This window comes from Delphinus delphis, chromosome X (assembly GCF_949987515.2).
Source record: "Delphinus delphis chromosome X, mDelDel1.2, whole genome shotgun sequence".
Lineage (NCBI taxonomy): Eukaryota > Metazoa > Chordata > Mammalia > Artiodactyla > Delphinidae > Delphinus > Delphinus delphis.
In genome coordinates this window covers 81,370,209-81,386,385 of record NC_082704.1, presented here as the reverse complement: position 1 = coordinate 81,386,385, position 16,177 = coordinate 81,370,209, and the positions used below count along the sequence as shown (strand labels likewise).

General features: G+C 35.8%; 1 protein-coding gene and 1 non-coding gene across 3 annotated transcripts in view; one reads left to right on the top strand and one right to left on the bottom strand.

Moving 5' to 3' along the window:
• The window catches only part of WNK3 (WNK lysine deficient protein kinase 3), a 148,034-nt gene extending 135,100 nt beyond the window's left edge, over positions 1 to 12,934 (bottom strand). For both annotated transcript variants that reach the window (XM_060002198.1, XM_060002199.1), the window contains exon 1: positions 12,398 to 12,934. In XM_060002198.1, coding sequence (XP_059858181.1) covers positions 12,398 to 12,934 — 537 coding nt within the window. The remainder of the gene's footprint in view (positions 1 to 12,397) is intronic.
• LOC132419074 (small nucleolar RNA SNORD52) lies at positions 4,396 to 4,463 on the top strand. The gene has a single exon (XR_009518090.1). It is a non-coding gene; the product is annotated as a small nucleolar RNA SNORD52 (small nucleolar RNA).
• Positions 12,935 to 16,177: the final 3,243 nt, after the last annotated feature.

The window sequence follows — 16,177 nt, the reverse complement described above, 5'->3', positions numbered from 1 at the left end:
TACAGAATGGGAGAAAATATTTGCAACTCTATATCTAATAAGGGATTAATACTCAGAATATATAAAAGAACTCCTGTCACTCAACAACAACAGCAACAACAATAACAACCCAATTCAAAAATTGGCAAAGGACTTGAATAGACATTTTTCAAAACCAGAAATACAAATGGTGAATAAGCACACAAAAAGAGGCTCAACATCTCTAGTCATTGGAGAAATGCAAATCAAATCCAGAATGAGATGCCACTTCACACCCATTAGGATGGCTATTAAACACACACACACACACACACACACACACACACACACACACACACAGAAAATAACAAATATTGGCAAACATGTGGAGTAAATAGAACCCTTGTTCATTGCTGGTGGGAATGTAAAATGAACGCTATGGAAAACAGTATGGCAGTTCCTAAAAAACTGAAATATGATCCAGCAATCTCACTTTCTAGGTATATACCAAAAATAATTGAAAGCAGGGACTTGAGCAGATATTTGTACACTAATATCATAGCAGTGTTATTCATAATAGCCAAAAGGTGGACACAATACAAATGTCCATCAATGGATGAATGGATAAAACAAGTGTGGTATATACATACAAGTTCAGTCTTAAAAAGGAATGAAATTCTTATACATGCTACAGCATAGATGAATCTTGAAAACATTACGCTAAGTGAGATAACCCAGACACAAAAGAACAAATATTGTATGATTCCACTTATATGGGATACCTAGAATAGACAAATTCATAGAGACAGAAAGTAGAATAGTGGTTACCAGGGGATGGGAAGAGTAGGGAATGGGGAGGTTTTTTTTTTTTTAACATATTCATTGGAGTACAATTGCTTTACAATGTTGTGTTAGTTTCTGCTGTAAAACAAAGTGAATCAGCTATATGTATACATATATCCCCATATCCCCTCCCTTTTGCGTCTCCCTATCCCACCCTCCCTATCCCACCCCTCTAGGTGGTCACAAAGCACCGAGCTGATCTCCCTGTGCTATGCAGCTGCTTCCCACTAGCTATCTATTTTACATTTGGTAGTGTATATATGTCAATGCTACTCTCTTACTTCGTCCCAGCTTACCCTTCCCCCTCCCCGTGTCCTCAAGTCCATTCTCTAGTCTGCATCTTTATTCCTGTCCTGCCCCTAAGTTCATCAGAACCTTTTTTTTTTTTTTAGATTCCATATTTATGTGTTAGTAAGTTTCTGTCTTACTTCAGTCTGTATGACAGACTAGGTCCATCCACCTCACTAGAAATAACTCAATTTTGTTTCTTTTTATGGCTGAGTAATATTCCACTGTATATATGTGCCACATCTTTATCCATTCATCTGTCAATGGACACCTGAGTTATTGTTTAATGGGTACAGAGTTTCAGTTTGGGATGATGAAAAAGTTCTGGAAATGGGTGGTAGTGAAGGTGAACGTACTTAATGCCACTGAATTGTACACTTAAAATGGTTAAAATGGTAAATTTTATGTTATGTACATTTTGTCACAATAAAAATTTATTTTAAAAAAGAGTTAAGGAACTTATAGTATTTGTCTTTCTCTGACATCTCACTGAGAGCAATGCATTAAAGGTCTTTCTATGTTGTCACAAATGGCAGGATTTCCTTCTTTCTCATGGCTGAATAATATTCCATTGTATACGTATACACATCACATCTACTTTACCCATTCTTCTGTTGACAGACACTTAGGTTGTTGTCATATCTTGGCTACTGTGAATGCTGCAATGTTCATTACATGGGTATGTAATGTTCATTACATGGGTATGCAGATATCCCTTCAAATTACAAATATCATACATTTATATGGGAGTCTAAAAATCTGAACTTGTAAAATCAGAGTAGAATAGTGGTTACCAGGGGCTGAGGGGTAGGGGAATGTTATTTCAGGGTACAAACTTACAACTAGTAGAGAAATAAGTTCTAGAGATCTAATATACAGCATAGTAATTATAGTCAACAATACTGTATGGTAAACTTCAAAGTTCCTAACAGACTAAATCTTGGCTGTTCTCAACACAAAAATGAAATGATAAATATGTGACATGCATGATAAAGGTGTTAACTAACGTTACTATAGTGATCATATTGCAATATATAAATGTATCAAACCAACAGTTGTACACCTTAAACTTACACAGTGTATCTCAATATTTTTTAAAGCCTGAAAAAAAAAGAGTTAAGGAACTCAAAGAACAAAAGCAAGGGACAACAAACTTAGAAGAGAGCTGGAAACAAGTAAAGTGTTTATGCTTTTCTAGCTAACCTAAAATGGCTAATAAATCCTAAATGTCCCTGTAATTAGCTAGGAGTCATCCTCTCATGATAGATCAGCAGATCTACTCTGAAGAATAATGAATAAATTTTGATGCCTTCTGATTAAATTAGCAGAGCACAAGTCTTTTATGTACCAAACTAAATTACTCCACTTTATCCTTTGATCCTATGGATCAAAAGTAGTCAGCATTAAGAGTAAACAGCTTTACAAAATTACAACTGCTGTCCCAGACATAATGCTGGAGGTAAAGTCCACTAAAAAGGTATGGCCAAGATCTTCAAAGGTCCACTTCTAATTCAGTGAGAGGAAAGTAAACCTGTCAAACTAGCACCAAAATCAAAGGAAAGTTTTCAGCTACTATAGTAATCCTCCTTTAAACACAGACAGATTGACACACAGACACACACACACACTCTATTGTATTAATGATAACCACTTTGATAAGGTAATTTTCACACGTCGCCAATGAGTAGAGTTCGTACTCAAGAAAGGAGTGATGAACCACAAAAGGCAAACTAGAGAGCAGTGACAGTTAATGGAGCTGACAGAGTCGGAAAATTATAGTCTACAAAAATGATCCCTAAATCTACTGTCTCCAGTAGTAAGGTCACCAAAAAATAGCATCAAATATCAATTTTTCAGTGTTACAAATATTAATTTATATGGCTGATAAATATAACAGAGGTCAAATACAAATTTACCAAACAGATTTTAACTACTCCACACTTCTTTAAAAAGAAATATTGTCCTCATGTTAACTAAACACTTAATCTATTATAATATGCGGAATGCTAAAAATGTATGCAAAACCTTTCCTGAGACAAGGCACAATACCAACATGACTAACCTGCATATGTATTTATTCAAGATAAGAAGCATTTAGTTTCCAAAAGGTAAACTATGGCGTTATCAGCTATGTCTCTTAATGCAAACACCAACAATGAACTACAGAACCAAGTCAGAGGCTATGTGGATCTGTTTCTGCAAACGTGAAAAAAGGAAGAAATCATCAACATTGTTATAAAAGCTGTATTATAAAATAACTTGTTCAAGTAAAGATGAATGCTATGAAGGCTTCAAAATGGTTCTTAAATATCAATGAATATTCTGGATAAATATGAGGTTATTATTCTTTTTTTGGATATCAGTAATATTTATTATATTTTTCTTTTTTAAAAAAGTGAAAAAGTAAAGCTCCAAAATGCTAAACTGCTTAGCTTGCCCAAGGTACCTAACTGGCACAGGCAAACGAACTTAGGTCTGCTGTGTTATGAATCCCAAGTACTTCCTAGTTCAAAGCTCTGCCTCTCAGAAACAATATTCACAGTAATGACCTCAGATACGTCATTCACAAAACACTTTCCATGGAGAGATATGTGTAAAACTAAATGAAATAAACACACACTAGGGTAATTATAATTTGTAAATGGTAACATCAAAGTATTAATCAAGAAATCAGCATATAATAATCACAGTTTGGCCATACGAGCATGTTAAAGCTTTTAGACAGCAATGGTATGTATTAATACCTAAAGAAAAGTGCTCATCGATGGTAATAAAGATAACATATGGAAAGGGGGATGAACCACAGACATAACCAGGTTCACTTGTCTTCCAGTACTGTTGAACAAAGAGGATGTCCTCATCCAGTTAGGACCTGAGCATCCAGTTCATTCGGTCAGTATACTGTTTTAGCAGGACACACAGGAACATTTAGTACCTTTGTTCTGACTCTGTACTTACTAAGCCAGCTTCTGATTATAATTTAGCTTCCCATGTATCTAACCTACAGACCAGTTAGACCATATGACCTAACAACTATATCAGATAAAATTAATTCATTAATTTATTCTAAATTAATAAATTTCTGTCCTAAACCTAGGCATTTGAGTTAGCACAAGTCAGTCTCCCCAACGTGTCCAACCACCTCTAGACACTGACAAAAGGTGAAGGCCAGACACTGAACCATGGCAACCCAACCATGAAACTGTTCTTCAGAGCCCCCAAGCCAGAGAGTGTCCTTAAATGACACCATTAACTAGTACCCTTTGAGCTTCAGCAGTTAGTTTAATGTTAAGAACCTTATTTTACAGGAATGATGATTTCTCAGACTAGAGTCTCTGACGCTGGTCCTGAAGCCCAAAATTAAGTTCTAACTCATTTGGGGGGGAAAAAAAGAATCTTATTTTAAACAGTGTCCATTTAAGAAATCATTTGTTGTAAAATGGTTAAAAACATGAGAGAGTGATCTGCTCAAATAAGTAATGAGGAGGAAATTCTTAAATCATCTATGTAAGTGTTTTATATATACAATTGATGGACTATAAATCCTTACTCTACCCCTTTGGGAAAGTTACTTAATGTATCTAAACCTCACTTCTACCACCTGAAAACTAATCATCCCTACCTCATATAACTATTGCAAGATTAAATAAAATATTCAAATTAAGTACCTGCATAAGTACTCAATTAATACTAATTTTGATAAATGCAAAAGTGTATGACACCATTATTTATAACTTAAGATATACTAAAGTTCCTCAATGACAAATTTCCCCAATTGTTGGGTTTTCAGAAACTTAACAGTCATACTTAAGAAGAGACCACACAAAACTAAGAGGTAATTCCAATGAATAAATGTTATGGTATTCTTGCCAAAATTCATAGCCTAAATCTAATCATGTGAAAACATAAGACAAACCCAAATTAAGGAACACTCTACAAACTAACTGAGCAGTACTCATTAAAAGTTCAAGATCATGAAAAACAAAGATTGAAGAACTGTCACAGATTGGAAGAGACTAAAGGGACATAACTACATGCAATGTGGGATCCTGAACTGGATCATACCATTGAAAAAAGAACACCAGTAGGAAAACTGGTGAAATCCAAACAAGTTCGGTACTTTAGTTAATAGTACTGTAGTAATACTAATTTCTTAAGTTTTGATAAATGTTCTCTGATTAAAATATTAGCATAAGGGAAAACTGAGTGAAGGACATACAGGAACTTCTATACTATCTTTGCAACTATTCTGTTAGTAGCAAATTATCTCAAAATAAAAAAGAAAACTAAGTAGTAAAGGAGTAGTATCCATGTCGCTTGCTCTTCCCAACCCTACCATTTCTTTCAAACAAATCTATATTTAACAGCCCTTTCATCTTTTCACTAATTCCAATCTCCAAGCCTTCTTCTTACTGACTATAAACTACCTCTACTGTAAGCTTTATGAAAATGGTGCCTGTGTCTGCTTTTTATCCCCATTACATCCCTAGCACTTAGCACAGTTCTGGTACACTGTAGGTACTGAATATTTATTTGTTGAATGAATGAACAAATGAATAAATCATAGCTATGTGTACTGTATTCATTTCCTATTGCTGCTATAACAAATTACCACAAATTTAGTGGCTTAAAACAACACAAATTTATTATCTTCCAATTGTAGAGATCAAAACTCCAAATGAGGGCTTCCCTGGTGGCGCAGTGGTTGACAGTCCGCCTGCCGATGCAGGGGACACGGGTTCGTGCTCCGGTCCAGGAAGATCCCACATGCCGCGGAGCGGCTGGGCCTGTGAGCCATGGCTGCTGAGCCTGCGCGTCCGGAGCCTGTGCTCCGCAATGGGAGACGCCACAACAGTGAGAGGCCCGCGTACCGCAAAAAAAAAAAAAAAAAAAAAAAAAAAAAAAAATCCAAATGAGTCTCAACTAAAATCAAGGTGTTGGCAAGGCTGTGTTCCTTCTGTATGCTCTAGGGAAGAATCTGTTTCCTTGTCTTTCCCAGCTTTTAGAGGTTGCCCATATTCCTATCACTCCAACCTCAGCTTCCATTATCAGATCTCCTTCTGACTAATGGCCATCCTTCCTCTCAAAAGGACCCTTGTGGGATTTCCCTGGTGGTCCAGTGGTAAAGAATCCACCTTCCAATGCAAGGGACGTGGGTTCAATCCCTGGTCGGGGAACTAAGATGATCCCACACGCTGCAGGACAACTAAGCCTGTGCAGCACAACTACTGAGCTCGCACACGTCAACGAGAGAGCCCGCGTGCCACAAACTACAGAGCCCACACACCCTGGAGCCCATGCGCCACAACTAGAGAGAAAAACCCACACATCACAACTAGAGAGAAGCCTGCGTGGCGCAACGAAAGATCCCGCGTGCCGCAACTAAGACCCAACGCAGCCAAATAAATAAATAAATACTTTTTTAAAAAAAGGATCCTTGTGATTACACTGGGCCCACCCAGATAATCCAGGATAATCTACCTATCACAAGATCTTTAGTTTAATCGTAGCTGCAAAATCCATTTTGCAATGTTACGTAACATAGGTTCCAGGGATTAGGACATGAACATCTTCGGGGTGCAATTATTCATTCAGCCAACTAGATGTATCAATTTGTTATCTATCAAGCAGATAGTTAGCTCAAAACTAACTCATTGAACTAACTGGGGAAATTAATGGTATTTCCCAGACCAAGTCTGTCTCCTGCCACTCTCACCCTTTGTCATTTTATGAAAACATCTGTCTTTGGTTTATACTTAATAAAGTTATGTGACTAGCTTTTAAACAAAGAAACTAGAACATATATAGTTAAGCAAGTTTTATCCCTCCTCCCTTCGATGTAATCATTCTTTGCCTATGAGAGTATTGCACTTTGAGGGCTGGGTCTGATGAAGACAGTGGGAAATTAAAACTGAATAACACTATTTAGGGTGTGCTTATATGTAATGAAGCATTTTCTTGTGTAGCTCTAACAGAATCTGGAATCACTTCCAAGAGGGTCATAACAAAAATATTTTAAGAGCAAAAATATCCCAGAGTGAATACTTTAGACAACAATATTTATTCAGAAACAGAAATTCTAGCATATATTTTAATTACTTTTTCCTTTATTGGAAATTCAGCTATTTTCACATTATTATCTAATTCTAATTTCACAATTAAATGTACGTCTGCCTAAAAATATACTTCTCCCCAAAGTGTTTTTATTTGATAAATGAAAATAAAACAGAAACAAGTTCCTCCACAATTTTGATAAGATACTTTAGGCATGAAAGTACAGATCTTTAAACTGTTACTTCTACTGCATTGCTTGAAATATCTTCATTACTATAATCAAAGTGTATTAGAATGCTCACTCAACACATCAACTTGCTACAGTCAACTATGTCTTTTTTTAAATCTTTCTTTTCAGTGCCATTTTTGGTTCAGTTCAGAGACTACAGCTGACTTGTTAGAGGTCTACTTGTTAGATGTTACTTAAAGAAGGCCTGTTTAATTACCTTGAAAAACACACAATCACAGAATTGACCCCACAGTGAAGCTTATTACAAGCACACTCAAATACATTTTAGAAAGAGTCAAATAACAAAAAATTTTACATATCTATGATGTTCCTTCAATTGGAAAATAGCGTTATATGAAAACTCAGTTCCATCAAGAAAACAAATGACAAGCATGCTAGCGGAACTAAAGCAAAAACTGGTTGTGTTTCCATATGTGAAAGCAAGGTGTTGTTGATTTTCATGTTGTTAGTGTAGGAGAAAACTATTACAAACTCTTGTGACTGACTCGTTCTAAAAGTTACTAAACAGGTCTTTTAGTGACATGTGACCAGGTCTTTCAACATCATGAACTAAAAGTCTTCTAAATAAAACGTATGACTGACAGCCCTCACTCACAATAAATTACCAATTTACCAAGTAATTTACAATTCTTTACAAAGAACAACAGGTTCTTCCCAATAATGCATTAAAAATCAAATTATAGAAACCATAAAATATGACAAACTGTTGAAATGCAAATGTTTATGGCCAAATCCTAAATCTGACCCACATCTTCAAAGGATTTGTTTGTTTTCAACATCCTCAAAGTCAAATATCAGCAGTAAAATCTGTCTCTCCTTGTTCTTTGCACTGCCCTAAAGTCCATGTATTCTAAATAAATGGATATGAGGCTTTTAAGAATTGTTACACAAGGCTCAAGTATCTACAATAGGCGGAAATGCCATCAAGAGAAAAAGGTATAAAAACCTTTTTTTGAGCTGTGAATTTCAAATCAAACATGCAAAAATAAAATTTTAAGAAAGAAAAGAACTGCCAAATTTCAGGGGAGAAGATTAAGAGGTGGTGTGTACGCAATAAAATATAGTTTACATATTTTAATGATGTTAATAAATAGAAAATATATGTCAAATTGATAACAAAAGTATAGACACACCAATTTTATATATTATACACACACATATATATATATAAACAAAGGTTGGGAAAGAATCAAGAATAATTTAAACATTTAAACTGCTCACTGGGATGTTTTTCAACAAAATTATTTAATTATATAATAAAGAGTAAGACTTTACAGAAAAAATATGAGAAATTGTACATTACAAACTGCATACTACTCACAGGAAAGTAATTAAAAGATGATGCCCTTATCCTTCTGGGATTCTAAATAAGTTAGTTTTTCCTAATTCCAAATATGCAGAAAGTGACATGAGATCCAAAAATTGTATCAACTAAGTCCACTAATTCTGATATTCCTTTCAGAATAGAAGACTGCAATTGTTGTTCTTTGTATAAATTAAAATGTACTTTATTTTTGTAAATTAAAATTTACAACATTTGCTCCACATGAGAGATCCCCAAATCTGGCTATATATCCAATTACCTGGAGAACTTTTAAAAGTAAGTTCCTGTGGGGAATTCTCTGGCGGTCCAGTGGTTAGGACTCTGAGCTTCCACTGCAGGGGCCACAGGTTCGATCCCTGGTTGGGGAACTAAGATCCCTCAAGCTGCACAGTGTGACCAAAAAATAATAATAATAAAATAAAACTTCATAAAAAATATAAATAAATAAATAATAAAAGTAAGTTCCTGGTGGAACTTGTGGCACAGTGGTGCCACAGTGGCACAATGGTTAAGAATCCGCTTGCCAATGCAGGGGACACGGGTTTAAGCCCTGGTCCGGGAAGACCCCACATGCCACGGAGCAACTAAGCCCGTGTGCCACAACTACTGAGCCTGCACTCTAGAGTCCGCGAGCCACAACTCCTGAAGCCCACACACCTAGAGCCCATGCTCTGCAACAAGAGAAGCCACTGCAATGAGAAGCCCGCACACCACAAGGAAGAGTAGCCCCCCTGCTCACCGCAACTAGAGCCCACACGCAGCAACGAAGACCCAGCACAGCCAAAATTAATTAATTAATTTCTTAAAAAAAGTAAGTTCCTGGGCCTCACCTCCTGAAGATTCTAATTTAGAAAGTCTGGAGTGGATGCCAGGAATCAGTATAAATGATATAATATAAAGCTCATGTTGGTGTATTAAGGGAATTCCTCCTCTGATTCAGCTAGCTCTTGGAATTAGTCCCTTATTTCAGTGCTTTTCAAGCTCTACTGTGCATACAAATCACCTGCAGATGTTACTAAGAGGTAGACTCTGATTCAATAGTCTGGGATGAGGCCTAGGAACCTGCGGCTCCAAGTTCCCAGGTGATGTCCATGCTGCTGGTCCAGAGACTACACTTGGAGTAGTAAGACTTTATGGGATCTTTCAACCTTTCCACAGGTGAATAATAGAAGGTATTCCCCTAGGCAGTTCCTACCACTAAAATATTTTCAAGTTTTACCTAAACATTCTTTAGCACAGCTAGAGTACACGATTTGCAAAATATATGACATATCTTCACTATGTGTCCTACTACCAAGTGAATGGAAATTATCTCCCCCATTTACAAACAGAGTATCATTAAAAGATGAGTGTTACTGCAGTCAAAAGATTTATAAGATAAATAAGTACTAGAGATGTAATGTACAACATGCTAAAGATAACACCACTACTGTATGTTATCTATGAAAATTGTTAAGGGAGTAAATCCTAAGGGTTGTCAGCACAAGGAAAAAATATTTTTTCTATTTAATTTTGTATCTATTTGAGACGATGTTCACTAAACTTACTGTGATAATCATTTCATGATGTATTTAAGTCAAATCATTATGCTGTACACCTTAAACTTACACAGTGTTGTATGTCAATTATATCTCAATAAAACTGGAAGAAAAAAAGCAAATGACAATAACAACAACAAAGGACCAGATAGTAAATATTTTACATTTTGTGGCCCCCACTCCAGAAAAAGATGAGTGTTACTGAAATCACAATGCAGAGATTAAATTAAAATTTACATAATTTTCAATATATATATATATGCAAGGATACTGATCACAACCATGGTTATAACAGTGAAATATCGGAGAAAAATGTAGAAGTCCAACAATAGATTGAATAACTTATAAGGGCATCTATTAAAAATAATGATGTAAATGTACAATTACCAGTAATGAAAAGATGTTCATGATAAGTTAAAAAAAGGTTTTGTTCAAACCTAACAGTACAATTCCATGGGGTGGCATACAGTCATATATACATTTATGCAAAAGAAAGAGTCCATAAAGATATATACTGAAATGTTTAAAGCATCCTCAAAGTAGTATAATTTCAGGCGATCTTAATGTTTGTTTACTCGCAGTATCTAATATTCCTACTGTGACACAGACCTTAAAATAAAATTCTTAAAGGGTAAAAAGGGGGTAAGAAGAAAACCAAGCAAACCCCACACAGCACATGCACACATCTTTTAAGAACTACTGGAATGGCTCGACTGCTAGGTAACTTGCATTCCAAAGAGTCGTCAAGGGACCTCCTATACTGGAAGCACTTTGAAAGCTTGTTAAAATTGCAGTCTTGGCCTTCCCTTCCCTGGTTGAGAGTCTGCCTGCCGATGCAGGGGACACGGGTTCGTGCCCCAGTCCGGGAAGATCCCACATGCCGCAGAGCGGCTGGGCCTGTGAGCCATGGCCGCTGAGCCTGCGCGTCCGGAGCCTGTGCTCCGCAACGGGAGAGGCCACAACAGTGAGAGGCCCGAGTACTGAAAAAAAAAAAAAAATTGCAGTCTTGCATCCCACCCCAGACTTACAGAATCTCAGTCTCTGACAGCAGTCTCCTGAATCTGCATACAAAGCAAACACTGACAGAGTAAGTGTTTTGAAACAAAAGGAGAGTAAAGTTTTTTAAAAAACAGAGTAAAGTTTTGAAACAAAAGGCTTCCTAGAAATGCAGGGACCAAGACTAAATTTCAACCTATCTAAATGGCAATCTATAGTAAATTAAGAAGGTGTGAAATCATGGTACATACATACACACCCACACACAGAGACCACTGGAATTTGAACAACAAAAAAACCTGTACTTAGTGATTGGCTTTATTAATCTTAATTTTAAGCACCTATTGTGAACACTGACCATTTCCCATGAGCTGGCTGAGGTCACAAAGCTTTTCCTTAGGTTTAACCTACATCTGTCTGAAACTATTCCTATTATAATCCTTTCTATGATGTTCTGTCTCCATTTAGTCCTTCATTAGTTACAAGTACCACATAAACATTTATTATGGAAACAAATATCTAGGTAATTCAACTAGTCTTCTGATGCTTCCACTTCTCCTTCCTAAACAACATTCCAGTTGACTAAGCTCAGTAGATTCTGGTGATTATTTCTTCCAGAGATCCTCTCTGAGGTAAACTCAAAGGCATGGAGAGGAGTTTATATTACTAGAAGCCCTCAAAGAAACAAGAAAACCATTTCCTGTTCTGAAAAACAACACATGAACCCCCAAAAGTTTGTTGAAAGAAAAAGAGAGATGGGAAATATCATACTGCATATATCCCTAACATATCACACTCTCAAATATTTAGTATAACAATCAACTCATAAGGCATACATTTACTAAAAGTTTTCAAAATGAGACATTAAGAGTTTCGGGAATTTCCTAAGGGTAATGAATTAGGGGCATTTCCCCAAAGAAAGGCAGAATAGACTTTTTCCCTTTAAAACAGAGGGGAAAACAACAGGAAAAACAAAAGTTTGGCGTGAGCTCCTAAGAGGATCTAAGAAAGGAGCATAATTTCAGGGATGTGGGGACAAGTCCTTCGTTTTATTTTAATCCATGATACATTTTAATACTGGATCACTCAGAAGCCCAGGCCAGCTAAAACTGGAATGCATTAAAACCAAGAAGATTGTATACACACCTGCAGCTCACACCAAGCAACTTCAACCCATGTTTCAGTGTCCAGTCCTTTATATACTGTTTTAAATGCTCCTCTTCCCAGCTCTATGTCAAATTTCAGGAACCTGCCACTAGGAGAAGTAGCTACAGCCTTCATTTCTGCTTCTTCTTCCATTTCCTTTTCATTTTTCTCCTTGAAACAATCTTTTGAGGATTCTGACATTCCCTTTGAACACTGCTCATATTTAACTTCTTGTCTGCCTCTTAGCACATTTGTAGGAAGCTTTTCTACTCTTGGAATATTTGTTGCAGTCTTTATTCTCTCATCTTTGGAGGAAGATTCAGCAACTTTGCCATCTTCTGTCATCTCAACACTCTTTCGAAAGAATCTTTTCCTTTCTATAGTTTCTCCAGAAGCACAGAAGGTACTGTTTTTCTCTTTTAGTCTAGCTTCCACGGTCAAAGTTGCTGCAACCTGACGAACTCTGTTTTCCAATGAAACTCCATCAGGTTTCTCAGAATCTTCTGTGCTAGCTGGCCCTCCTGAATCAGTATCCATTGTAATTAAGGTTGGCACTAAAATTTTTCCTGTTCCACTCTTCAGTCCAGTTGCATCTCAGGTAACAGAATTATCAGAATAGACTTCCTTTTATGTGGTCATATGTTTCCATAGCAACCTGAAGGGGGAAAAAGGATATATTAAAATCACCCCACAAAGGAAATCATTAAGGAGAAAAGTCACCTGACTGTTTAATCCCTTTTTTCTTAATAAGAAGTTTGTTCTTTTTTCTGTCCAATCTTAGCAACCAGCAGACTCCAGGGACTGTGTCTTATCTTGTTTACCACTGTAGTCCTCAGTGCTTAGCAGACTACTTGGCATATAGCTCAATAAGTCTTCATATTGCATGAACGTTGGTTAGCAATCTAGTTCTCATACCCTTCTATCAATCCATCATATTTTTTCCCCAAGGGGCTTAAAATTCTTTTAATCAACTTTCTCAGGTATAATTGTCATACAGTAAATTACATGTGTTTAAAATGTACAATTTGATAAATTTTGACACAGATGTACACCTCTGAAACCATCTCCAAAATCAAGACAATGAACATACGCTTCTCCACCAAGAGCTCTTACTCCTGTCCCTTTGTAATTCCTCTAAGTAGTCCATTATCTGGATATATCATAATTTGTTTATTTATTCACCTCTTGATGACATTTGGGTTGAATTTCACTTATGGACTATTATGAATAAGGTTGCTATGAAGATCTGTGTACAAATCTTTACATGGACATATACTCTCATTTACCTTGAGAAAGTACCTAAGAGTGGAATGGCTGTATCAGAAAATGTATGCTTAACCTTTAAAGAAACTGCCATCTGTTTTTCAAGGTGGTTGTATCATTTTGCATTCCCAGGAGCAGTACATTAGAATTCCAGTTCCTCCATATCTTCATCAATACTCTACACTGCCAAATCAATATACTTTGAAAGTCAATAAGACTAGTATTACCTGCAAGTGGGAAAAGGTAATTAACAATGCCTCACTTAGGTAGAGAATTTTTTCTTTAACTTATTTTGACATAATTTTGGACTTGGAAAAAGACCTGCAAGAATATACAAAGAATTTAGTATACCCTTCACTCACATCCCCAAATGTTAACATTTTAGATTGGACATTTTTAAGTAAGGATAACTCTACTCAAAAAAAAAAGAATAACTCTATTCACTTAACTAAAGGTAACTTATCCAGAAACCTCAAAAGCAAAGATCCATAAGTAAGACAAAAGGATTGCTAAGCAGACAAAAATAGGTAAAAATCAGAGAATTTAAGTAGGAAAAAGACTTCAGAATTTTTTAACTGCAGAACCTCTTTTATAAAATGAAATCTTACTCAGAATCCTAATATAAAAATAGAGGGGAAAGTAGTGTTGCTTTGGTATAATAATTTTAATTATAATGTCTGGTCACCTGGTTTCCCAAACTGTAGAATAAGAAGCAGCAAAGTAGAGAAATGGGGAAATGAGTGTTCCTTTAGCCTTTAAAAAACCAACCCTAAGACAAAAAATATTACTAGAGACAAAGAAGGACATTTTATAAGCATGGAGAGATTAATTCACCAGGACAATATAACAATTATAAACATATACACATCTAACAACAGAGCCCCAAATACATTAAATAAAAACTGACAAAACTGAAGAGAGAAATAAACAATTCAGTAATAACAGTAGAAGATGTTAATACCCCATTCTCAATAATGGGGAGAAAAATGAGACAGAAAACGAGCAAGAATCTGGAAAACCTGACCAATACTATCAATCAACTTGACCTAACTGCCATCTATAGAACACTCCACTCAGCAAGAACAAAATATACATTCTTTTCAAGCACACATGGAAAAATCTCGAGAACAGATTATGTACTATGCAATAAAATAAATCTCAATAAATTTAAAAGGATTGAAACCAAAGTATGCTCTCCTACCACAAAAGAATTAAATTAGAAATGAACAGAATAAGGTAAGGGTATATAGATCAATGAAACAGAATTGAGAGTCTAGAAGTAAACCTTAACATTTATGGTCAAATGATTTTCAACAGAGAGGCCAAGACAATTCAATGGGAAAAAAACAGTCTTTCAACAAAAGGTACTGGGACAACTGGATATCCACATACAAAAGAATGAAGTTGGACTCCTACCTCACACCATACAAGAAATGAACTCAAAGTGGAACATGGACTAAAACTATAAAACTCTTAGAAGAAAACATTAAAGTAAATTCTAGTGCCTCTGGGTTATGCAATGGTTTCCTAAGTACAATAGCAAAGGTACAAGTGATAAAAGAGAAATTGAGAAGCTGACCTCAAAAAATTTAAAACTTTTGTATTTCAAAGGATGCCATCAAGGAAGTGAAAAGTGAAAAGGCTGGGGGAAAATATGTGCAAATCATATACCTGATAAGGGACTGGTATTCAGAATATATAAAGGATTCCAACAATTCAATAGTGAAAAGATAAATAATCCAATGCGCTAAAGATCTGAATAGGCATTTCTCTAAAGAAGATATACAAGTGGCCAATAAACACATGAAAAGACGTTCCACATTGTTACTCATTAGAGAAATACAAATCATAATCACAAATACTACTCCATACCCATGAGGATGGTTACAATAAAAAAGACAAGACAGTAACAAGTGATGGTGAGGATATGGAGAAAATAGACCCCTAATACATTGCTGGTGGGAATGTACAATAGAACACAGTCTGGCAGTTCCTCAACAAGTTAAACATGGAGTTACTATATGAATACCATCTACCCAAGAGAAATGAAAACTTATGTCCACACAAAAACTTATACACAAGTGTTCATAGCAGCACTAGTCACAATAGCCAAAAGGTGGAAACAATCCAAATGTCTAACAACAGTTGGATAAACAAAATGTGTTATATCCATGCAATACAATATTATTCAGCAATAAAAAGAAATGAGGTATTGATACATGCTACAATAAGGATGAACCTTGATAACATTATGCTATGTGAAAGAAGCCAAAGGAAAGACCACGTACTGTATGGTTACATTTATATGAAATGTCTAGAATATGCAAATCTATAGAGATAGAAAATAGATTATTTGTTGCCTTGGGCTGGGGTACAGGAACAGGACTGACTTCAAACTGGCACAAGAAATATTTTGGGGGTGATGAAAATGTTCTAAAATCAGATTGTAATCAAGGTTATAGAACTCTATAAATTTGCTAAAAATCACTGACATTTATATTGGTGAATTTTATGATA